General features: G+C 42.1%; 1 protein-coding gene across 1 annotated transcript in view; it reads left to right on the top strand.

The window, feature by feature from the left end:
- LOC147705958 (protein-glutamine gamma-glutamyltransferase E-like) overlaps positions 1-27,253 on the top strand; it is a 196,560-nt gene that overhangs the window by 56,507 nt on the left and 112,800 nt on the right. The window contains exons 5-6 of the mRNA XM_086932422.1: positions 4,321-4,449; positions 16,687-16,864. Of these exons, the coding sequence (XP_086788548.1) occupies positions 4,321-4,449; positions 16,687-16,864 (307 nt within the window). The remainder of the gene's footprint in view (positions 1-4,320; positions 4,450-16,686; positions 16,865-27,253) is intronic.

The raw sequence follows: 27,253 nt of genomic DNA, 5'->3' as shown, positions 1-27,253 counted from the left end.
TTAGGGAGAGAGCACACACACTTTAGCACTCAAGCAGGAGTAAAATGCACAGAGCCCAATGCCAAAAAAAACAACTTCAGCAAAGTAAGGGGGTGTAGGCAGATGCTTTGAGGGGGAACCACACCAAGGATGTCAGGTCTAACAATATTTCATCAGGCTGGAGTGCGATAGTGTGTTCATTATGGGCAGCAGGCAAGGCCACTATGAGCATGTTGGGGAAGAGCTATGTCAGGCGTAGAGAAAGAAGAATAAGCTGCATCAAGTGACTGCTCTTGAGGCCCAAAGTCCTGAGCCTGGAACAATGGTGCCTTGGAGAGACATAGGAGGTCCTCACCCTGGACGAGTTCCCTTTATGCTGAATGTCATCGACCAGGAGAGTCTACAAATATGGAGCTAAAAATAGGAAACTACACAATTAGTTGGAGTTGGACTCCAGGGAGATGGCTCCCAGAATAGTCTATGAGATCCCAGCCTCCAAGGGAGAGCATTGGGGCAGATCTGTGGAAATCACAGCTGTCTTTGTTGATTATTATCAGACACTCTATGCTAAACACCCACAGCCCCATAGAGAATACAAAAATGCTCTCAGCATTCCCTTAAAGCATATCTAGAAAGGTAGTTCACCTTAGAAGAGATAGAGGAAGTCTTGCAAGATATTAAAATCAGCAAACTACTGGGATGGCTTCCCCCTTCAATTAATTGTACGTTCCATGAGACCCTCACTCCCTAGCTCCATGAGCTCTACACAGAAGCAGTCTCATAGGAGGCTTTCCCCTGGAACTCACTGTGGTCACGATTGTGGTTCTCACTAAGGCGGGCCAGCTGTGCCGCATTTCAGCTGATCTACTTGAATAATAATACGATCAAGATATTTTCAAGGTCCTTGCCAACAGACTCTAACTAGTCTTGACTACATTGGTTCACCCAGACAGATGGAACTTTATGCCAGGATGCAGTACCCACCACTGTATATGACATATGCATGTGGCACTGACAATTCTCCAGTCCGTAAGAGACCCCTGGGCCCTTCTGTTAGTAGACTTTGAGAAGGCATTTGATTACGTGGACTGGACTTCCTTAGCAAAAGTTTGTGACTGCATGGCTTTTGGACCACGATTTTAGGGTTTCATTAAGCTTCTGTATTCTCACCCCTCTGCTGTGGTGCAAATCAATGGAGTTGTCTCTGGCATCTTTTCGCCCTGTAGCTATAGAACCCCTAACAAGCCTCATAAGATGTGATGCTGGGATGCAGGGTTGGAACTGGGACATGAGGATAGAAGAAATTATCATGTTTTACGCTGATGATGTCCTTTTTCCTAGCCAATCCACACATCTCAGAGCCTTGCAGTCTGGAATTCCTAGCTTTATATGTAGAGGCCTCCAGTCTCCGGGTGAATTGAAGTAAATCTTTTCTAATTCCTCTGCAGGGTAATTCCACAACCACTTCCTTGGAAACTAGCTTCCTTATTAAAAGACCAAACCTTCAATATCGGGGCACATACATTTCTCAGGGTCTGGCCCTGATGTGGAGCCTTACCCTCTTGTTAATAAAACGAAAAGGGACTTTCAAAGATTGGACAGATCCCACTCTATTTTGTCAGCAGAGTGGTCCTACTTAAAATGATAGCAGTCCACAATGTTTATATACTCTCCAAATCATTCCTCATGGGATCCTGAATCACTGGTTCCAGAAAACCCTCCTCTATGAACGCTTCTCCCTGCATAGCCATGGACAAATATTATCATTCAGTATAGGACAGGGGGACAGGAATGGTCAACCTGCATATGTATTATTATGCTGCCCAAACATTGGTTACAAATGGCTGGTTGAGTGGAAGCTGGGTTGACCCGGCATACTGAATATAAATTTCCCTCCTAGGCTTAAACAATATAATAAGAATGCTCTACAGGTCTCCAATCCCTATGTATCTCCCAACAGTCACTAGGGTAGTCTTCATGAGCTGGCGCAAGGTCCTACTCTTTCTTGGTTGGGACAACAAATGGACACAATTATCTCCTTTGTGGAAGGGTAAAGGCTGCACCACACTGCTCAATTGAAAGACTTTGTGGAAAGGGACAGAATTGGCATTACAATGCTGGAATACATATGATAGGGAGCACATGTGTGCTCATTTCCAGTCTATCAAACTAATTTATCCCCATAACCATCCCGAACCCAAATCCATAATATCTGCAGCTTCACCATGCACTCGTTAGCCATCTGACGTTGACAACAGAACTGCCCAAACATAGTTAGTTTGAGGCCAAACTTCTAGTGGGTCAATTGTAACAGGGTGCAATATCACAAATATACAGTATGTTTGTTATTAATGCCTTTGGTAAATTTACCTCCCTAAAGCAGAAGTGGGAAATCTGGGCTGGTGTCTTTGAAGATGCTGACTGGCGAGGGCCTTGAGAAATTGCCATCTTCTTTTGGTTTGATTAATCCAGCTGTACTATTTGCATGTTACTTACCTCATATCCCATTGTATTTGGCAATCAGGTGGGATGCCCTACCCCCTTTGCTTTCAGTGAGCCCACTTAGGCGCAGACTCCTTTCATATGATCTGGTGGTGCCCCAGAGATGCCAGACGGGTTTGGCTGGGAATTCAGAGGATACTTGGCCAAAGTCATGAACCAACTGGTTCTATCAGTCAGAGAGTTCCTTATGGGCTTATTAGAGGACCTTGGTGCATGCTGGTGCAAAAGTATTATGGTAGGGGTGGCCACAGTCGTGACCAAATGAGATATCCAATGCAAGTAGAAATCCTTACACCCCCTACCTTGACTGAATAGCGATGGGGATAGATTGGTGTGTAAAGCTGCAAAAGCAAATTTATCAAGCCAGAATTTGACCCCAGAAACATTCTGGGATCTGAGGTAATGGTGGGTATACTGTGAGTTGGAAGGCAACTGGATGGTTTCCGAGGTATAAGGTGTAGATTTAAGATGTCTCAATGCAAGTTGCCTGTGCTAACTGTTTTGTTCACCTGTTTCCTTACCATATACAAAAGTCAATAAAGTTGATTTATCGAAAATAAGCGGATATGTGATATTAGACCTGTGAGCCTTCTCAATGGGAATTATTGCGTAATTCTCATGATATGGGTACTCTACAATAGTGATGTAATTCCTTTTTAGAAAAAGGAATTCATTTTTGCAGACGCAACAAGAGTTATGATACACTCAAGATTAAGCACGAAATGTCAACAATCAAGAAGTTCTAATTCAATTGCTTCATTTTTAAATGGATTTGCAGAACAATCACATTAGTTATGTCCCATCATGCATTCTTAACTGTCCTGTAACCATTCTATGAGTGTATATAGGTAGTCTTTCTGGTGTGGAATGGACCACTGTACCTAATGGCAGAGTGAAGAATGATTGTAAGTGTGTGGCCAGTGCTGAGGTAGGTGCCAGTTTAGGACTTTGCACAATGAGACCATGAGTAAGAGGGAATGATGTCGTGATTCCTGAAAAAAAGAGAGGCATGGATTACCAAGGCTTGTTGGCTACTCTTTTATTATCTTAAGTGTGATTAACTGATGTATTGTGTATATTGGTGTAAAAAGGTAAACTAGTGCACCAGTATTTACTGCGTTTCTTGTAGGTGGTGATGTAGGACAAAATTAAGACAGGGGTCTTAAGAGGCAGCCAGCGCAGGTTCATAAGTTTTGGAATTTTCTCAAGATCTTTGATTTGCCAGGTTGTGGCAAGTAAGGAGCATTTAATTGAGGCCTCTGAACATTTCTGGATGCTGGTGCTTAGGGGTCTGTCACCAACCAGTTCTGAAGCTTGAAATAGGAAGATGGAGTTTTAAAAACGACTGAATTGAGAGTAGGAGCGTAAGACCAGACTGTCCTTGTTTTCCATACAATATGAATTTTGAATGTGAGGTCGCTGTCAATATTGGAACAGACTGATTTAGCATCCATGAAGCAGTAAGAGTGGAACTTTTTCAGCTTCAAGTCAGAGAGACATTCCTAGATCTTTGTTGGCATGACTGCATATTAGTAGTTGGATTTTGCACTTTCACACGCTTCATTCAATGTTTGGTTGGATTTTGCCATGACGCAGCAGTGTTAGTTGAACATTAGAACCTTGCAGTATTTGCAGCACAATGAGACAAGGAGGAATACCTTTTAAATCTGCGTTTACCCTGATCCATTTCAAAAGCACTTGATATCCTTTTTCACTGTCATAGAAACCTATTTTTCCCTACGGCAAAGTGGTGACTTTCCATTGAAAATTGTAATAGATAAGAAATGTATGCAGAGAGGTTACATTTGTATGATATGTATTTTGTCTTTCTTTCAACAGTTTGGCAAAAACATCCTTGACATCTGTCTTATGCTCCTAGACCGAAGCATCAACCACCGTCGAAATCCAGATAAGGATGTCTCCCGCAGAAGCGACCCGGTCTACATCTGTCGGGTGCTTTCAGCTATGGTGAGAACAATTTTACTGTTATTTTTTAAAATGTGCCTTTATTTATTGAGTACCTGACTACATTTATTGATGTAGTCCATTTGATGAAACAGATTGAGCTGCTGGATGGTCAATTAGAAGCAGATCCTGGCCTGAAAGGGTAACATTTAGTCAGTGAGGTAAAATCTTACTTCATTCATTTTCTGGGGGATAAGTTAAAATATAATCTTGCGACAGAGCGCATAACATACTGAATATTAAGCTCTTGTGGAACATTTTGTTGATACTACAAATTTGCACTCGCCTCTAGTAATGAAGGGATGCTCTTCCCAGGATAAGCATGTCAAACTGAATGATTTTTGGGTCTCACCATATTTAAAATATTGCAGCAGGGATTAATAATTTGAACTGTGGGAGTCTTGGTCTTACCAAAACACCTGTCTCTAAAAAATAATTAAATCTCATTCCTAATGTCTGAAACATCAGACTCACTCCCTAAAATTTCTGAATTCAGTCCCCATATCGAAGGACCGTGTTTTCTGATCCACTTTGAATAGACCCAGAAACGGCAGCATGAACCGAGATAGGAATGGGATGAATTTAAGGATCAGCAGTAGATTTGAGCAGAGCTGCATCAAATAAAACATAATAAATGCAAGAAAAGCTAGAGTGGGGAGGAGAGAAAAAGGTGAACTTGTTGCCTTTGGTATTATGGAGTCCCCAAACATCATGTAGGTGGTGTGATGTGCAAAGATTAATGAATTGCCTCGGACCTCTAGAGGGTCTGAAGAATTGGGTCTAGCAGAAGATCACCACCTAGGATCAATTGAGCACCCTGGGGAATAACAGAAGGACATATGAGCAAGAACCTCGTTAAAATTAGCGCCGTTTTAGCGGCAGGAAACTGGTAATATGCGTTATAGAATTCCAATAGAAGCCCAGATTAGATGTCCTGCACATCTAACCTGGGCGTCTATTGGAATTCTGTAACGCATATTAGCAACTCATTTTCGCCGTTTTAGCAGCAGTTTCCTGCCGCTAAAACTGCAATAATTTTAACGAGGTTCTTGCTAATATGCCCCAGAAAGTTTTTTAATTAAGAAAGATCCAGAAATTCAGGTTATCTATGTTAGGAGCAAAAATGTTCATTACATATAGATCTTGCCCATTAATATTCAGCATGGATAGAAGCCAACGTCCAAATGAATCATGATTAGGGCTCCCGGTTTTATGGTATTTATTTTTTTGCCATTTCCGTCTGTATTTATCCATATTTATTTTGGAGGCATTTTTTCTGTATTTATCCGCATTTATTTTTGCCACAAGCAAATGACGACGCTACACCTAGTATTTTTCCACATTTATTTCAGTCCCCCAAAACACATGTGCAACTGCTTGTACACGGACACAAGAGCTGAGGGAACAACAAACCTCGCTGCCTTCCTCCTCACTAGCAGACTCTCTACTACCATCCTCCTCGCTGGCAGCTTTCTGACTAGATTTAAGTAGATTCAAATGCAAATCTGTCTTAAATCCTGTGCAATCCCGCTTGGCTTTCTTCTTTTCCCTCACAAAAGACTCTTCTGAGAACTTTAACAAAAACATTTCAAAGCCCATAGGTTTAAATGAACTCAAGTCAAATACTGGTAGTGGCTCATCAGCAGCTGGAACCGTGGTCCCTGAGTCTGACTAAATAAAATCTTTATTCGGAGTGAACCATGAAAGACAATAAAAAGAGCACATATAATGCATAAAATAAATAAATAATGCTTTTCCAGCTAAAAAGTAAAATTGTTAAAATAGCGTTACAGCGACCATTGTAGAACTTATGTGGTGTAGAGATAGCATAGTAATAAGACCCCTACAACATTCAATAAGTAAAAGTTTATGAATTATAAGAAGCTAAAATGATAAAATATCTATGCAACAGCTAGTTCGGAGCAGGGTTAATGCAACGATCACAGAAGGATGACCTCATACCTTTTTCTAATAACTAATGCCCTTCTCATAAAATGTAGCACTCCATTGCATGTTTCTTTTACAGAAATGTTCTGTAGAAAAACTAGGCCTTCCCTATGGGTTCTCAATTCTACCCTCTGGAGAATGTTTGTGTATACACCCCCATAGACCTGCTCCATATGACCCTGCAGAAATCCAATTGGTTTTGTACAAGTTATGCAATTCTTTCGTTGATTTCTGTCCGAGCCTGTGGGGAAATCTGAAGATTGCCTCAATGTGCCTATTAAATTGTTGTGCTCTGGTGGTTAAACGTGAGTTCCATGCAAGAGAAGAGCGGAAGAAGAGCCCTAAATAGTTAAAATAATTCTCAGTCTCCAAAGCTGATTTCCCCGTAAAAAACGTGTTTTGCTTTCGTGCTGCGAGGTCTGCAAGTCATGATAAAAGACTTGGAATAGTTGACCCCAAGATTCAAATTGCAGAGCGGAGCTGCAGGGACGCTTAGAAGGGGTGAGAACACACAAGAAAGCCTCGTTAGCAAATAAATGGTCTTTTAACGACCTGTGAAGTACTCTGGTGCCACTGTGTGTGTGTTGCCGCGAAGCTGTTTCTGCCGGGCTGACACACACAGGGGGGGGGGGGGGGCAGGGGTGTCTGAAGCTCTTTAACCCCATGGGCGTTGTGCGCCATTAATCTGTCACCTGAGGCCACATAAATACGTGCGGAATTTAAAACAAAGGCTGGGGCAGCAACAAAAGGACCAGGCGCGTGGCAACTCTGGGCTGTAGCACTGCCACCTGGTAAAATGTACTAGTATTTTACTGTTTTTACATATAAATGAAGACAAAGGAAAAATTGTTTTCCGTCTGTATTTATATGTAAAAATCCGTTTAAACGGAAAACCGGGAGCCCTAATCATGATCCGCGGTGACTATTGAGAGACCAGACTTTCTGGAGATAAGAGTGAGGATACCATTCTTCTTCCCTTGTGTTTCTGAACATGCAACATCAGAGACCCATCCCCTTCTCATAAGGAGGGCTACCTTAAAGTAAATGTTGTTTTCCAGCAAAAGTACAATGTCCCCACTGCGACTTTTACCATAATCCAAAATGTTGGTTCTCTTCGCTGGATGATTTAAACCCTTAGTATTAAGGGATATTACATTGAGAGAAGCCATTAGGGAGAGGTATTAGAGACTGGTCTCTAACCTGGAGATTGCAGCCACAAGGGATTACACCTGCCAATAAACAGAAGCAAGCCAAAAAGGAGAAGCATTATTGTTACTATACATATTAGTGCTGAGCAGAGGTGGAAGAAGGGACCAAGGTAAGGAATATGGCAGAAGCAAAAAACAAATCGAGATGTCGAGAGTCCCAAGAAAAACCAAGACACCCTCATGACCTCTATCCACCCCGGGAAGTCTGTAGGAGACAGAAGTCACATTGTAAATCATGTAGGAGTACAGAGAAGACAGTTCAGGGGCCGACTGGAACCACATAATAAATATCAAAAATATTACCTAAGATGTGAAGCCAGCAACTGCCGGGAAAGAGAATGAACATGACACAATGTATGACATATAAATCTTTGTAAGACAGAGGCCACCTCCAAGGCACACAACCCCAACAAGAGCCAAATGGAACTCAGTGATTAGGGTGGAAGGAGTCGCTTTTTGTGAGTAAAAAAAAAGGAAGGAGTCAAGCAAGGAGACCCTAGGAAAGAGTAAGATATCAATTGTAATCATATCTATTTGTAATGGGGTCTTATGTATATGAAATGGAGTTTCAACTCAACAGGAGGGTGCAAATGAGGCGTAGTGTGCGCCTATAGGTCCCACATTGAAAAGAAAGACAAATTATGGAAGCAATCTAGAAGAAACTTGAAACGTGCATAAAGTTGATCAAACACATTTAGAAACAAATGCAGTGGATCTAAGATACAGCACCCAGGAACTCAAAGTATGTGCAACATTGAACAGATCCGAAACACACAATATCAAGGGTTAAATTGTTGCCCCATTAGATGACAAGATAACAACTCAACCATAGAACAGTTGGATCTTTGTGATGAGTAAAGAGAAAAAAATCAAACCTATACCCTTTTGTAAGGGCGAAGAAAGGTAGGTGAGCAAACACTAGTATAGGAAGCAAAAAAATAAAACATATTTAAATTCTATAATAAAGTTGAACCAGAGGTACCAAGAGGATCAAGTAGACACTATAAGATCTCAGCGTCTGGAACATGAAAGCGTTCATAAAGGACGCCCCAGACTTTCTTAATAAGATCAACCATATAGAGATAGCAAAGGATGAAAACATAGTGATGTGCACAATAGACTTGAAGTCTTTATATACCTTCATACCACATCAGCCGGGGCTTGAAGTCATTGAACAAGCCTTAGTACATACGGATGATGATGAAGATTTAAAAATATTTCTGATGGAATTGTTACAATTCACCCTCATGCATAGCTACTTTAAATGGCAAAATTATTGGTTCTTACAGAAGACCGTAGCTTCTACTGGCAATTGTGCCGGCCAAGCATATGCCAATATCTTTATGAATCAGTTTGAGTAAGAGCATATTTTGTCTACACCGGCTTGGAAAACCCATGCAAAACGGTTTCTTAGGTTCATAGATGACATCTTCAATCTGTGGAATGGTTCAGTCTCATTAAATGTGATAGATTACCGAATACAGTTATCTTATGAGATTCAGGAATGAACAATCATGATATCTGGACGTAAGAATTACAAAGAATAACAAAGGATTGGAAACTGACCTGTTTAGAAAAAGCACAGATAGAAACAACAACTTACACTATGGAAGTTTCCATCAACACTCATTAAAACATCATTTGCCATTCACTCACTTATTAAGGATAAAGAGAATCATATCCGATCCCACTATAAATGCTGATCGCACTGATGAAATGTTACAGTTTAAAGCACTAAATTACCCTGACCAGATATGAAAACATGCAGAAAATAGATGTAAAAACATACCCAGGGAAGAATTAGTAATCCCCAAAGGCAAACCCATACAGGACTGCATAACAGTGGTGTCTAACGTCTCCACAAAAAGCATGGCATACAGAAAAATAATAAAGAAACGTTGGTCAGTACTAAAACTTGAATCAGATTTCAACCACATCTATGATGAGGAACCTATCTTTGCATACAATCAGGGGAAAAACCTAGGTGAAATTGTAAAACAGCACAAGTGTCAGAACGTCCCTATAACATTTAAAGGCACAGTTCCATGTTGGTGATAGAGCGTGGGCTCACCTGCTCAACATACTCACCTGGTCCCATATAACTATGTATATATTAAACTGGTAAACCTATACTCAATCAATTAAGATTTTAGGTCATATACCATTCAGGATCTATACCATTCAGGATCTGTACCATTTGGCTTACCAATCCAAGCCACCAATACCTATAGTCCTAACGGATCAAGGGAGTTACAGCTAGATTCATGAAGCATTTTTGCGGGCGCAAACGGTGCAAATCGCAGAATTCGGCCGTTTGCATCCACAAAAATGGAAATTGAAATTCATCATTGGGTCATGTTCTCGCAATTAGAGAAATTGCAAAAAATTGCGATTTCTCAAATTACGATCGCATTTAAGGAATCCCAATTTGAGATTCCTTAAATGCTATTCATGACCCAATAAAAAATTGCGAATTCGCTATTTATTCCCGCTATTTACCGCGAAGTCAGACTTCGTGGTAAATAGCGAAAACTGAGAAAAATGCTCTTTTGTGCATTTTTCTCAGTTGTATGTTACACACACACATTTCCTTCGGACATGTGTGTGCGCAACATGAGGCTAATTTACATTTCAGGGGTGCTACAGGGTGTCCTGTGGACACCCCTAACACCCTTGAAATCGCTATCTTATTTGCGATTAGCAAATTGCTATTTGCAAATAAGGAATAACTCCCCATTCATTCCTATGGGCCTTTAGGCCCATAGGAATGAATGGGGAGTTATTCCTTATTTGCGATTAGCAATTTGCTAATCGCAAATAAGGAATGTGTAGGAATCGCAATTTATTTTGCGATTCCTACATGAATCCCGTTTTGCGAGTCTGTAATAGCGATTCCTTATTATTCGCTATTACTGACTCGCAAAACAGGTCTTTGATGAATCAGGCTGCATGTTAGCAAGAAAATAGGTAGTATAATAACATTTAGCATTTCATAAATAAACACAAACTCGAGAAATGTTTAAGTTATTTTATCTAAGTAAATCATTAAATGTTTGAAACCATGAAATCAATAATTTCTTGTTCTATTTAGAATGATGAAGAATGAAACAAACATATGCAAATATTTTTTAAAGAAAATATCATCAAGCATTTAGACAAAGGGTGGGTAGAGAAAGGGAAAACAGTACAATGCCAAACCTACACTTTATAGTTACCCAGAATGGTGTGATGACCAACCCTGTCCACGGGCTGAGTCAAAGGATAACAATCTGAAAATGCAGGTGCCAGCGAGAAAGAACAGGTGCAGACCAGAATCAGGACTGGTTACAAACCAAATTGGATCAACTCAGAACCGCCACAGGCTAAGACCGGCACCCACAGCTAAAGTGCATCCCCAGCATCACACCTCTCCCTGCAGCTAACAGCCGAACCCTGATTGGGTCATCAAACTCCTCTCCAGAACCCCAATTGGGTTATCGAATCTTCTGACAGAGTGCTCCGCCAGCACCTCTGCTCTCGATCACCTATTGAGTGCGTTGGGTCAGTGACAGGTCAGCTATTCGGACAAGTCGGACAATTTAACTAGCTAAGCCTACCCTAGTTATACTATTTTCCAGGTCAGTGTACCACCACCAAATGTTGCAAATGTGTGAATCCCACAATTTTATTGGACAAAGGACGAGGAGTAGTCATCACACCATATTGATATGAGGTAACTTGTCAATCATGTATTTAAATGTTCCCTCCCATAACTTTATCTTCCCATGTACTTTTTATTCTGCCCGGTAGTGAATGTAACAATAAGACATTTAAACAATTTATTCAATTCAGCTTCCTCTGGAAGGGTGAGGAGTTCACTCTTCTCATAGTTTTTTTCCCAATCCATGTCAGATTTCGCACTGTTTCAATGCCACAGCTTCAGTGGCTTGGGGTTTCTTTCGCACAGGCGCAGTCTCTCCAAGATGGAGTTCAGAGGTACATTTAGGCCCAAATACGATACATGCAAGAATAATAAAGAAACAGTTTTAGAGACACAGAATAAAATGGATGCACTGTATACCACTTCTCTCTATTCTATTCCTATAATTTTATTGAAACTATTGCATTAAAGGTTAGGCAAAACAAACAGATTAGCAAAGCAGCAATGCAAGCTTCTTGCACGTTAGGATACAGAACAGCCATCTTAGTTCTAGTGCGCTGAAGCAAATGTTTCCCACCAAGCAAAATAACACATGAGTGTGACAGACGCATGCGCAGTAGAAAATCCCACGTAGCAGCGGCCATTTTAATGCAAGCGGAGTATAGTTAGTAAAAGCACATTGTCGTGCTTCCCCTAGATACCTAAAATATTGTGTAATGCAATATTAATATGACAAAACATGTTAGTTAGTACATTAATATTATTTTCAAGAGGGTTGAATACAAGCAAGTCGCTTTATGTGTGCAACTTTGCTCCATCATTGGAACCGTAAAAACTGGCATAACGTCATCACAGGACACCATATTTCACATCCCATGAAAGGTCACAGCATCAAACTCAAGGTCAACACAACATATGATTCAAGCAATATAATTTTCCTATTAAAATACCCATGCAGAATGGTATACGTTGGTCAAACTTAGAGGAACCCAAAAACCAGAGTAAACAAACACAAAAGCAAAATCAGGACTAAATCTCCGAAGTCAACAGTAGCAAACCACTTCGTTGAAGCCAATCACAACATTTGCCAACTGAAATTTTGCGTCCTAGAAACCCTTTGAGAAACAAGAAGGAAGAGATAATCCCACCTATTCTGTTACAATGCAAATACCACTGGATACGACTCTTGAACTCCTCTAAACCTAATAGACTAAATGATAGGATGGAATTCCAATGTTATCTATAATTAGTTTTGTTTGATCCTATTTCTATGTCTTGACCGATGTGAACAACCCATCTCTGATTCATCTCCAATGATCACATTTCATATCTCTGTCACATATTTCATTCACACGTTTATTTAATTTTATTTAATTCTCAACAGTTTTATATTTGTTTTCAACCGCACTCTCACATCTCAATACTACAGGTTAGACGTTTATCGCAAGTCTGACTTTCATGTCCATTACAGTCTACGTCTATTGCAGTCCAGTAGGATAGAATGTAATGTGAGTCCGCTTTTTATCTCTAGCGCAAACATGGTATAAACATATTGAAAACGGCAGAAAAGATAGATGCGAGCCTCACATCTGAGAGCCCAGACATTTATTCACTAGTAATATCTTTGTCAACTGGTAGAGCTTTGCTCACCTAATAGACTCCTTTAGCCATATCTGGCAAGGAAGCGCGTTTAGAGCAAACTGGCAAGCGTCATAGTAGTTGCATCGGTACACCTCATCCCACAACCCTCACCACCCGAATGATACACAGACACGAAGTTTGGGAGTAAGAAGTTGCAGGTTTATTTGCGGTCCAAATAACAGAGTGGGTTAACTGACAGGCGACCCCCCCTGGCCCCGCAACCCCTTGTTGCAGGGCGCCTGAAGATGAGCCAATACCGCGGACACCCTGGCCTTGGCCAGGTGTCGATTCCGGGAGGCACCAGCCTCCCCCCGGTGGACCTACTGTCCACCTACCCCGCCCTCCAGACAAGGGAGAGTCAACTCACACCTTGCCCATCCAGGCGGGGCATTTATTAGCAAACCCCCGGTTGTTCAGGCTTACAACCGCCCTAAGGACTAACGGGGTGCCGTTGAACCAAGTCCCCGAGAAGGGCCCCTCAGCTTACATATGACTCAGTTGTGCCTTGCACTGGGGCTTCAGGTCCTGTTCCTGCGCCTGTTCTGCATGTGTGGGGGGATCCCTTGTAACACCTCCTGCAACCTAGAAAACATAAATACAACATTAATATGTTCCCCTCACCACTTCCCCCCTTCCAGCGGGTGAGCGGTAGGGAGGGGAGCTGGAAACCGCGGGCCTCGCGTCCGACGTCGAGAGGGAGGGGAGAGGGAGCGGGCCTAGGGGGGCTAGCGGGCCTGAGGCTGGCGAGGGGGCAGCCTGGTGACCGTGATAGTGGCAAGGGGGCAGCAGCAAAGAGGGCGCCGGGCGGGAGGAGCTCCCTTAAGACCTCCCAGGAAAAGGGGAGTGGGCTAGACCTGGCATGACCCGCCTCCCCCGCCCCTTCCCGCCCACGGGCTGTCCTCGGTTCCCTGCGCCCTACTACGGGGTTTGCCCTCCCATGGGGGGTCCCTTGCAGGGACCTCGGGCCTCCCTCATAGTAGTTGCATCGGTACACCTCATCCCATAACCCTCACCACCCAAATGATACACAGACACGAAGTTTGGGAGTAAGAAGTTGCAGGTTTATTTGCGGTCCAAATAACAGAGTGGGTTAACTGACAGGCGACCCCCCCTGGCCCCGCAACCCCTTGTTGCAGGGCGCCTGAAGATGAGCCAATACCGCGGACACCCTGGCCCTGGCCAGGTGTCGATTCCGGGAGGCACCAGCCTCCCCCCGGTGGACCTACCGTCCACCTACCCCGCCCTCCAGACAAGGGAGAGTCAACTCACACCTTGCCCATCCAGGCGGGGCATTTATTAGCAAACCCCCGGTTGTTCAGGCTTACAACCGCCCTAAGGACTAACGGGGTGCCGTTGAACCAAGTCCCCGAGAAGGGCCCCTCGGCTTACATATGACTCAGTTGTGCCTTGCACTGGGGCTTCAGGTCCTGTTCCTGCGCCTGTTCTGCATGTGTGGGGGAGTCGCCTTGCACTTTATCCACAGCCTTGGGCGTGGCAACCGCCGCGCCCAGGGCCCCCACTACCTAGCCTTAGTCTTCCTCTATCTACACCCGGCTAACTCTAGCGCTTCACCCAGGTCTAGTAAGAAGATCGCCATACCAACTTTGGACAGATGGACCCCATCAGATTCCCAGCACCCGATGGACTTGGCGTGCAGCAAGCCATGCCTAATGAAACCTACCCCTATTTGTTCGCTGAATTTCCGCATTGCTGCATTGACTCGCCTGCGAGTGACTTCCAGGGCCCCTTGTGATACTGCCAGGCGCGACGTCCTTAGATTAATGGACATTACTCCGAGCACTTTTTTAAACACAGCCATCACATTTTGACAGCTTGAATAAGCACAATCTATATATGACGATTTAGATTAATGAGCACTTTTACAAGCACTCGTAAACATTGTTGAACCACAGCAAAGTTAGACGTTTTCTTCACCCTCGTGTTGTGATCCCACACTTTTTGGTTTCTACACGTTTTTTCTTGCACTTTTAAACCCTTGGTAACCACACCATTGATGAAGTCCACGAGTTATAAGCAGCATGCATATATTCGGTTTTTGTTTTTACTTCATGCATAGTGAGCAATGGCTCCCATGATCATTTCACAGATCGTCCACCGATGAAGGCCTGGATGGCCGAAATGCATTGGGACCAGTAAAGGCTTTTACAGATGCATATTGGGAAATGCAGTGAAATAACTGTAATCGTGTTGTAAAGAAACAATACAAAGGAATGATGAATAATTAACTTGAGTAACGAGTTACGGTATTTATAAAAATTTGGAACAACTCATTAACCTCCACAAGAGGCCACTACATCAGTGCCCTGGGGACATACCCTACGACAGTGGGGGTGCAACCAGTTCAACATTTATCACCCCCACATGCCCTCTCCTCACACACTAGCCCTCGGAGTGGCCCATTGCCACTGGTTTCCTAGGTGAGAGGACTGGCTGGGGATGAGGGAGCCTCTATCCCAGACAGGGCCAATGGCATGGGCACTTGCATTTCTGCAGCAGAGGCACTGGGACATGGGGCGGCAGGCCAGTCAGTGGTTCTAGGTAGGACCTTCTTAGTCCTGACCTCAGCACATCTGGCCACTCTGGTTGGTAGCTCTCATGTGACTTGGCACTGAGCCATCTGGTTGGCGGGAATCATGGGCCATCTGACAGGGGGTTGGCCTGGGCCATTTAATTAGCGGCCACATGGGCGATCTAGTCTGAAACTGGCTTGGGTCATCTGGTCAGCAGCCGGTGGATAAGCTGGTTGTAGGGCAGGCTATCTCCAATTTCCTGTTTCCTGTGGTGTTAAATAGCTGAGGAAACTGACTTCTCTTATAGGCTCAGACAGTGCAGATGTGCTTAAAATAAGTAAATAGGGCTGGGTTCCAGTATACAGTGAAAAGCAGCCAAGGGCATCCAGGGCCAAATGATGTGGTTGGCAGGTATAAGCGATGTGACCTTGAGCAGAGTGGTTCCAAATCAGAGAGGAATCTGGGTCTCCTCTGGGATGACCAGCTCCAAGAATCCTCAGGAAGAGATGCAGGAAAACAGGGCTTTACGTGAACAGCTTGGCACTCCTGCCAGGGCTCCAGGCACCTACCAGAGCCACCTTCCTTACCCAGGACTTGGTGGTGCAGGACTGCAGAGGAGACTGGGGCTCCTCTAGGTTGATCAGTTCCAACAATCCCCAGTGAGAGGCGCATGCAGCCTGAGCTTTTGCTTAGAAGGCATGATTCCCCAAGCCAGGGCTCCAGGCACCTGTCAAGGGCATATCGTCTACGAGGGCTGGGTGGCACTGGACTGGGGAGGAGTATGGGTCGCCTCCAGGCCAACTAGCTCCAACAATCCAAAGTGAGAGGCATGTGAAGCTGGCATTTTCACCTTGGCATTCCAGAACCACCGGCTAGGGCTGCAGGTACTGGCCAGTGCCACATTTCCTCCCAGTAACCAGGACATGATGGAGCACTCCATCCCCAGCCAGGGTTTGCAAAGTTTAAAGCATCCACCAGTTAAAGCTTGTCAGCTTTCAAAAATGTGTGTGTCAACTGTGAGCCCCATCCATGAACTATGTGCTCATTAATGTAATTATAATTTTGCATATGCTTAGTGATAATACCTTGTGTAAATATAATTTTGCACCTGACTAATCATAGTACCTGTTGAAAACACAAGTGTCATACCAAATATATTTCTTGTTGATGTCGAAAGAGCTCTTCATTTCTGATTTTACAATGTAAAACTCTACTCCTTTCTATTTATTTTGTCTCTTAACTTCTTCACATGCACTTAAATCAATATTATCAGGTCAACAGCAGGAATGATAATGGAGTGCTGATTGATACCGGGATCAAAAATGATTCTGGGGATGAGGTCGCAACCAACTGGAAAGGAAGTGCTGATATCTTACAGAAATGGTGGATTGGAGGATACACGCCAGTCAAATATGGACAGAGCTGGGACTTTGCTGGTGTGCTATGTACAGGTATACTTATACTATAAACATAAGCATGCATATTAATCTTAAGGTACTACATCCAAAGTAAATGCTACATTGTGTTTAGGAGTCACTCATTTACCCTCTTTTGTACTCACTACTCTCTTAACAGTTTCTAATTTGGCCACCCAGGACTAATTTAAAATGTATTACAATATTAACACATGCCTATTTATAACCATACTGACTTTGAAAATGAATTGAGCATCATTTGAAGCAATTCAACTTCATCTATTGGAAAACTCTCATGACAGATGCCACATTTATTCTTAAAAACAATCTTGTGAAGGTTGAGAACTGAGCATGTGTGTTAAAATATTCTAGAACCACCATAATGAAGAAGACCAGTCTGTGTTATCCCAGCCTATTACACAACTCCTTCATAGCATATTACATAACTCAGACAGCTAAAAGTTTTGGTGTAGAAAGAACACCTTTCAGGATACAGGCGGGAGAGACTTTGATGGAAAGCTAGGGTCACCTCTGATGGGCTGCTGACTTGAAAAAAGAGATAGCTATATAAGAAACTGTCCATCTATGTTAAAATAACTAAGGTTTATGTCCCAGATACACCCCTCGTGGGACACACCTGCAGGTAGGGGTTCACTGAGATGTTCTTTAATTTATTTAGCTTTCGGGTTGCTATCTCATCTTACCTTTTTACTTGGCGACTTAGAAATTAGGTCATCTAAAAATGCCTTGTCTGTGGAGGTGCCTCCTACACTGTTGCGGGAGAGCCTCTGCAACAGTGGATGATGCCTAGACCTTCTCTAGTCATAGAACGATGGCTAGTATGCTTTACTTCAGTAACACAGAGAATTCCTTTTGTGAAGTATGTGACTCAAGACATCAACCAGTGGGTATGTAGCCTGAGATTGGATCTTATGTATACAATTTGAGTGGGCCGGATATCAGCACCTGCTCTTATAAAAATAATGTTGATGTTTCAATTACTGATTCTAGACTTGGATGTCATGTCTCTATGTGCAAGAAGGTTTATCCTAAAGCACCCTTCTTATGTATATATTATTGTGTGCTCCTTTTTACATTGGTGTGATGTAGTCTATACTGTCTCTTAAAACTAGAAAGAGCTAAAAAAAAATGAAATTGAACCTGAATGTTTATGAGAGTATATTTGCTTGTGTAACCCTGCACTGCTACACATTGAGATCTGTCTCATTTAACAATAAGTTCAAAGATCCACATTCAGCATTAACACATCAACATGCTCAGAATGATGGCGTGATCTGATGTGAAATCAGGAGATTTTGAGGTCTGACAACTCCTTTACAAATACCCCACTGCTAGAGATTATTGGCATAGATTATAAGTAACTTTATGTTTTCTACCGAAAGGGTTATGTTATGTTATGTTACGCTATGCTATGTTACGTTACATTGTTATATTTTGCCATTTGTGTGGCCCCTTAATTACTGTATTATCGACGACTTTTTCGAATGGTTGTGAAATTTCTCACTTATTAATGTACTGGAGGTATGTTATCCTTATAAGTGAACATTAGAATCTTCAAAGTAGTGTTTGGTAGTGGCTCATGCTTGTTTCATGGGATAAGTATGTTGTGTTTGGTCCTCCCAATGATTTTTGCAGCATATTTTGCAAAACTGTGTGATGGCAGACATTTCGGTTTACTTCCATTCTTATTAATCAACAATTGGAGAACGGCTCCATTGCCCAGCCTGATGTGTCGGTGTCATTGAGCCTGCATCTTTTACAAACTCTCTCTCTCTCTCTGCTTATATTGTAAATTGTTGTATACTTTATGTTTACATTATTTGCTTACATTTCCAGACCTAAGACCTAGCTAAACCAAACATGTTATGAGGGTGCTCTATTATTTTTGAGTTGCCTGTTCACCAATGTCTTCAGGCACAATGGGACCTCACAAATAGCATGAGAGAGTTTGCTGTAGCCTTCTGCCACTAAATTGTACTTAGTAAGTTATATCTAGTGCACGTTTTCTGTAGATTATGTACTACTAATGATTATAAGCGTATGCATTATCCTTTGCCTAGTAATGGAGTTGCTTGTGTAGAGCATGTAGGTTATCTATGAAGAGTTGTGCATAGGAAAATGGCTGGGCGCAGTAGGAGCTTGAAGACCATATGGTCTTTAGTATCTGGTGGGAGTGCCCTCTCTGTTAAGAGCTGTGCAGAAGGTGAAGGCTGTGCATAGTAGGGAATTGGTCTCCTCATGTGGCTTGGGTTTCGGGAGGGAGTGAGCCATTCTGATGAGTTATGCCCAGGATAAAGGCTAGGGGTAGTACATGCTAAGCTTCCAAATAGTGCCTGCATCTGTGGAGAGAGTAGTCTCTCAGTGAACAGGTGTCACAGAGCGGAGACTGCACTGTACGCTTCGCCACATAACAGTGCTTGAGGGTTTGTCCACGCGGTGAAGGGTGTGTGTAATAGACTCTTGGCCACCCATGGGGCTTTGTTGTGTGTAGTGAGTGATCTCTCCATAAACAGCTCTGCACATGCTGACCACTGTACATAGTAAGAGTTTGACCACCTGATGTGGCTTGGGTGTCTGAAGGCAGTGGACTATCCTTGATGTGCTTTGCTCTAGGAAGAAGGGTGTGTGTTGAAGAAACTAGAGCCCATTGATAGGGTTTGGAAGTCTGAAGGTAGTGAGCTCTCTTTGAAAAGGTGTGCACATTGCAAAAACTGTTTGTAGTTAGGGCTTTGCCACCAAATTGGGCTTCTGTGGCTAGTGCGATTGGGCTATCGTAAAAATATTTTATATAATCATATATGTTTATGTAATTTACAGTTTACATTGTTCTGCGCCATTTGATACTTATTTTCATATTGCAAAGGATGTATTTCTTTGTAAAGCAAATTGAATAGCAGTAGGGTGGATGATGTCATATGTAACTTCATCAGTGATGTCATTTGAAATATCATTTAACCTCTTCAATGCTAATGACAAGGGTAACTCGTCATGATGCACTGGTTGAGCTGTGCTGATGACAAGGATAACTCGTCATGCAGAATGGCAATCACCAAATGTCAGCACAGGAGGGGGAAAACCCCTTAGCATCCAAGGTGTTAAGATGTCATCAGTAGTGTCATTGAACATGTCATGAGTCAAGTATGTAACAACTTAAGCTGGGCATGGTGGGACAGTCAGTTCTCATTAGCTCACTGAACTATAAGTAGTGAATTTCTGTGGTTTTTGAAGTTTGAAACATCGGAAATGACTGATATATTTACCTAATTATAACATTCCTTTAACCTTTGGATTTTTGTCAGGGAATTTCAAGTTTAAAAAAAAATAAAGTTAATCATTCTTTTCTAAGAAAATAATAATGTTAATTTTTGATTTTATATGTTACAAATAATGTATCATAGTATTCAAATGCAGTCTATATTTTGATGCAGATATGTATATAAATGTATATATATATGGTAAGAAGTGGCTGATCAAACTTGCTACTGTTTACATATGAGGGTTAACAGTCTAGTAACTGTAATACAGTAGAAAGTAATGAGGGATAAAAATCACTTTAGCACTTTAAATGACACTCAAGACGATGGGACTCTATGGTCCAGTAGAAGGAGGAGAGACCAAATGCGTAGACCGTCCATACTTTTTATTTTTGCACTATGGTGTGCTAAATAAACACTTTTTTAAAAGTTATACCTGCTTATCATGCTCTTTGTAGTGCTGTGAAATTCTCGCTATGTGGAGGTGGAAAGATTCTGGACATATTGGATGCAGTGGCTGTGCTGCATATCACAAGCATTCGGGGAGTGAGGCAAAGCGGCTTGAACTCTGCTGACTTCTCTGCCTGAAGAGGCACTGACTGTGCACTCTAAAAAATTCAAATTGAGACACGGTGGCCGTCAAAGCTTCAGCGGTGAGTACGAGAGGTGGGGAGGCATTGTGAACGGCCAGCCCATTGTGTTGCGGAGGCGACGTGAGGGGGGCGGCTCATTGCTGATCCTTGTATCAAGGAAACCGCTGTTGATGGAGCCGTGCCGGGGGAAGGATTGGTGGTTGCACTGCAATTACAGCCCCCTGATCATAGTGTACTCGTCTCAAGTCAGAAATCACCGTACTAAATGTGGCACGTGGCATATCACCGAATCTTACAACACTGAGAGGAAGTTGTTAGAATATAGAGCCAGGTTAGCTAACTTACATTGTAAATTAAAGTAAAAAAAGCACACCAACGCAACAAAAGAAATACATACAATATCATCATTTATAAACATGGCAGAAAGAAGCAGGAATAGGACACAACAAGCAAGTGAATTGTTAAATGACATGGTGGCATCAACAAGCTCAAGCACTAAAGAAACCCACGGGGTAGGGAAAAAGAGGACAATCCAGTGTGTCATCAGAGAACTACAACAAAAATGGATTTTGAAGTAAATAAATGGTGGGAGAAAACAACCCTTGAAAAATACATTGAATTTGAAAGAGTTCTCCGAGGTCTACGTATTTTAATAATGCCAACATTAAACGATCTGCATGAAGACCTAATCAAGCAGTGGCAATCTGACACAAATGACTGTTTAAATTAATGAGGACTTTGATCACACACACACAGAGGAAATTGGAGAAAATAACTGCAAAAATTAAAGAACTAGAAGAAGAATTGGAAACATTTCCAGTGAATGAGCAAAATAAATGATTAATGAAACCCATGGAGAAGAAAATAAATAAACATAAAATGAATGTGGAGAAAAGGAAAGCCAACAAATTCAACAGGAATAGAATCGACTACACGAGCGGCAGAATATACACATTCACTAGAAGGTATGTTATGTTAAGGAACAGAGCTGTGATGGATAAATGTGCTTTCTATGAGACAACAGGATCAGTGGACAGCTCAGATATAAGCTCAGCAGACAAAGAACCAAATAAAACGAACCTGGATTTTTTGGGGGAGATGCGATTAGTCCAGATGATCATGTGACAAAGAGGAAGAGGAACAATATTGGGTTGAGGGCAGAGCAAGCCACAATCAGAAGAAACAAAAAGCGAAGTAAAAGGCAAAAAAGGAAGAGGAAAGACAAAGCAAACCTAAAGAAGAAACTTATTAAAAGAGATTTAGTAATTAACATCTTTAACAAAAGCCTAAGTCTGGATCAGATCAGACTCTTCAACTAAGGACTCACCTTTTGCCCCAACAAGGATATCAATGTACCAAACTTCCACACTGATTTAAATACATTTTGCCGCAAATTAAAACTTGAAAAACATTTTGAGGACAAACCACAGAATCCAAGGCAAACAACAATGGCCAGAACTGACATATCACCCATAAGCCAAAGAGTCATACCAACCGTGAGAACTTTAATGTCTTTAGGAGAAGAACACAAACCCGTGCATGCAGAATTGGAACAACACGCTGATCTAGATAAACAATTCTGTCAAAACATGGGCATCTCGGCCTGGAGAGGGAGAGATAGTGGGCTGAAAGCACAATCAAATTTTTGCCCACAACTCCCACCAGGCAATAAAATGTACTTATTTCAGGAAATCATGGTGGAAGATATCACCCGACTAATATCAAGAAACTCCCAGACTAAAAAAGAAAAACAAAAAATCATGGAACATGATACCAGGAGAACATAAAGCACTAAAATAATTAAGAGAAGATCCTCAGGTCATTATCAAAGCCTCAGACAAAGGCGGTAACATTACCAAAAATGAAATCAAAACCCAATGGAGGGCTGGGCTCGTGAATATCATCTTATGTTATAAAAATGGAAAGATCGAGGATTAATTAATTTTGAGGAGCATATGTATTTAAAAGTTGATCATCCTACCATTGCAACAATATACTTTCTACCGAAGGTGCAGCATAAATCAATCACTAACCCACTGGGGAGACCCATTGTTAGCTCAATTGGATCTCTCCTTAAAAAATCATCTCAATTCATCAATATCTTTTTAATGGATTTTGTAACATCTTTGCCATCTTATCTGAGAGGCAGGATGGACTTCCTCAATAAAATCCAGAAAATCCAATGGAAAGAGGGTTTCATCATGGCAACCATAGACTTGACTTCTTTATACACTTTAATTTTGTACTCAAATGGAGTATCAGCGGTAAAACGCTTCTTAAAAATGTGATATATAAGCGATCTGGAACACTCCGAGATGTTATTGGAAATGCTAATGTACTAAGACAGGGGACCACATTGGGTATGTCGTTTGCACCCACATATGCAAACCTGCTAATAGCAGTGTGGGAAGCTCACAATTTGATTACCCAATATTAATCTAACTTAAAGATCTGGACAAAATGTATTGATGACCTTTTTTGTGATATGGGAGGGAAATCCAACTGATCTTGAAAACTTCATCAAATCATTGAACAATACCAACTATAACTAATCATTTACATCCACAATTACTCAATCGAATGTCATCTTCTTGGATGTGGACGTTTTCATTAAAAACCAAATGATCAGCACTAAAATGCACAGAAAACCCTCCTTGTGTAATAGTATTCTCCACTCTAACAGTGGATACCCGAAGAATTTGAAATGGAGCATACCTTATGGAGAAATACTCCGAGCAAAGAGAAATAGCTCTCAAGTATCTGAAATCAAATTCCAGTTGGACACAATGAGTACGCGCTTTCTTGAAAGAGGCTACCCAATAGAAGTCATTGAAACAGCCAAAACTAAAGTTAGACTGAAATCAAGAAAAGATCTTTTAACATCACGACAAGAAGGTCCAGAAGCAGCAATGAAGATCAGACAATACTGCTGATCATAGATTTCAACAATGAAAACAAAGATCTTAAAGAAATCATACAAAGGAATTGGAAAATATTATTGCTTGATAAAACCTTAAAAATAAGATGGTCTTCAAACCTAAGCATTACATACAGGAAAACAGATTCTCTGGGAGATACTCTAAAAGAAAGACACTTAGAAATTAAACAACCGAAAACATCATCCTGGCTGGACACTCCTGGCTTCTGGAAATGCTCAAAATGTAGAGCCTGCAGACATGGCCAAATTTCATTGTCATACAAACTCCAAAATGGGACAATTGAGCTTATCCAAGACCATATCACCTGTGAGTCTAAATACGTGGTGTATATATTGAATGTACCTGCAAGTAGCAATACATGGGAAGTACGATTAACAAACTAAAATTAAGAATTCTCCAACATCTGCGAGCTTGGAGCCTCATGGTTGACGAGGGGTTAGTCAAAGATATCATCTTTGCAGCGTAACAAGGTACTTTAATGTGTAGTAATAGTTATGGGAGGATGATTGAGTAATTTGACTGCGAGGGTGCCTATGTGGTGGCACAATCTGTAAAGATCAGAATCAGCACAATCTATAAAGATCGGAATCGGCATTCAGACTCCCACAGTGCATGAGAAATTTCCCACAACAAGAACAGAAGACAATATCATTGGGATGTGATCAACCAATCCCCTTCTTCCTTCCATGTATTGCTGCCAATGGGAATCCATCTAGCATTCTAAAAAGGCACTGTCATTTAAATGCTGTTTGTTTGAGCGAGCTAGAAGAATGCAAATGTCGTAACGCGTCCTCACAGAATGAAGAAATTTGGATGAAACCCAGCGAGTGCGCTTGGTTCTTTAGGGAACAGGAGCTTATATATATATATATATATATATATATATATATATATATATATATATATATATGAGCAAAGCCCTCGAGCTTTAAGAGGTCACACGACGAACTGCCAGCCATCCGGTTTTCGTGCCTTGAGATGCGTGTAACTTGAACCTCCGTTTCAAGGCTTCAGCGCCTTTTCATCAGGGACTGTGCACAGAGGGAGAGAGTGTCTTCACTGGAACTCCGTTTTCTGCCCTTTATTGCTGAAAGGACCGCCTCAGTGGGCGTGGCTAGGTCAAGGTGGCCAGCTTGGAGCTGGTCTTTGTAGTCCTGTTCCAGTGAGGTAAGGTTGACGCCCTGAGTGGACTCCCGCCCTCTGTCAATTACCATGTAGTTTTACCTTTGAGTAAGGCAAAAGTCTGGGCTGCACGCATTAATTTTCATTGGCAGTGAAGACACTCTCTCCCTCTGTGCACAGTCCCTGATGAAAAGGCGCTGAAGCCTTGAAACGCGTCGGACATCGCTAATCAATTTGGAGGTTCAAGTTACACGCATCTCAAGGCACGAAAACCGGATGGCTGGCAGTTCGTCGTGTGACCTCTTAAAGCTCGAGGGCTTTGCTCATAGACATATATATATATATATGTATATATATATATATATATATATATATATATATATATATATATATATATATATATATATATATATATATATATATCCAAACTTTGCAGAACCCACGTTGGAAATCATGCCTCACGAAGGATAATAAAAAAGCCCACTTTATTCGGTACAACAGCCTGCCAGCAGGAGTGATCACAGAGGCCTTGTGAGGCCACACCTACCTGAATGGAGGATGTTAATCCGTGTGCTCTTCATTAAGCGCCTGCTGCCAACACTTGCTGAAAACGCCACTGAAGAAAGGACTATTCCCTGAAACGCGTCTGGCGTGCAATCTGTGAAATTCCAAGCCTCTGTGATCACTCCTGCTGGCAGGCTGTTGTACCGAATAAAGTGGGCTTTTTATTATCCTTCGTGAGGCATGATTTCCAACGTGGGTTCTGCAAAGTTTGGATAATAGCGGCCGTCCCGGTCGCGGAAATGAGCCCGCCGCTGCAGCGGATCCGTGGCAGGCACCTGGCTGGTGCAGCCAACTACGGAGCGAAGGATGAGCCGGGGTTATGCAGAAGGACTCCGTTCTCAAAGTCCTGGTTGACAGCATCAAAGCAAGGCAGGGGATGCCGTAGAGACTTTAATTTAATTGTTTGCTGTTACTGTGTGCTGGCGTGCAGGCGCGCCCATTGTGGAAACACTGTGAAGAGGACTGCATCACCCAGAAGGCCTTGTGAGGCCACACCTACCTGAATGGAGGATGTTAATCCGTGTGCTCTTCATTAAGCGCCTGCTGCCAACACTTGCTGAAAACGCCACTGAAGAAAGGACTATTCCCTGAAACGCGTCTGGCGTGCAATCTGTGAAATTCCAAGCCTCTGTGATCACTCCTGCTGGCAGGCTGTTGTACCGAATAAAGTGGGCTTTTTTTTATCCTTCGTGAGGCATGATTTCCAACGTGGGTTCTGCAAAGTTTGGATAATAGCGGCCGTCCCGGTCGCGGAAATGAGCCCGCCGCTGCAGCGGATCCGTGGCAGGCACCTGGCTGGTGCAGCCAACTACGGAGCGAAGGATGAGCCGGGGTTATGCAGAAGGACTCCGTTCTCAAAGTCCTGGTTGACAGCATCAAAGCAAGGCAGGGGATGCCGTAGAGACTTTAATTTAATTGTTTGCTGTTACTGTGTGCTGGCGTGCAGGCGCGCCCATTGTGGAAACACTGTGAAGAGGACTGCATCACCCAGAAGGCCTTGTGAGGCCACACCTACCTGAATGGAGGATGTTAATCCGTGTGCTCTTCAATAAGCGCCTGCTGCCAACACTTGCTGAAAACGCCACTGAAGAAAGGACTATTCCCTGAAACGCGTCTGGCGTGCAATCTGTGAAATTCCAAGCCTCTGTGATCACTCCTGCTGGCAGGCTGTTGTACCGAATAAAGTGGGCTTTTTATTATCCTTCGTGAGGCATGATTTCCAACGTGGGTTCTGCAAAGTTTGGATATATATATATATATATATATATATATATATATATATATATATATATATATATATATATACATATATATATATATATATATATATATATATATATATATATATATATATATATATGCTCGGTAATCAATTTCCTTTGTTGAAAAAGATTTAAGCACTCCGGGTAAGTGGCAGTGTTTTATTACGCCAGTAGCAACAGTGATATAGACAAACCCGTTTCAGACAAAGTCCTTCCTCAGTGTCAATGGTATGCTGCGCGCGGCTCTTTTTGTGTACGTCCTCACTGAAGTAAAAGTGAAGACGGACTACAATCTAGATACTCAATATATATGTCATGAGTGATGTCTCTGACCATGTCATGAGTGATGTAATATGTGACGTCATCAGCAGTGCATTGCAGGCGCGCAAGTTATAGTGAATCCAACTAACTATAACGTGGGAATTTCAATGGTTTTATGTCAGTAAAATTTCCAGCTAACTATAACTGGTGTGAAACCTATGTTTTTTTCAGTGAATTTAATAGGTTTTTTAAATGCTAATTCCTTTCTATATCGAGTTTCTAACCTATGATTTTTTTTTAAATTTGCTGTTTTGTGTAAGTATTAATGTTTATTTTATATTATTATTATTTTTTTTTTATCATTTTTTCCTGGGGCGCTCTGGGTGCGCGCTCCGGTAAGCTCTCCGGA

The sequence above is a fragment of the Lissotriton vulgaris genome, chromosome 7 (genome assembly GCF_964263255.1).
Source record: "Lissotriton vulgaris chromosome 7, aLisVul1.2, whole genome shotgun sequence".
NCBI lineage: Eukaryota > Metazoa > Chordata > Amphibia > Caudata > Salamandridae > Lissotriton > Lissotriton vulgaris.
Note: the sequence above shows the minus strand (reverse complement) of the source record. Positions and strands in the feature narration are given on the sequence as shown.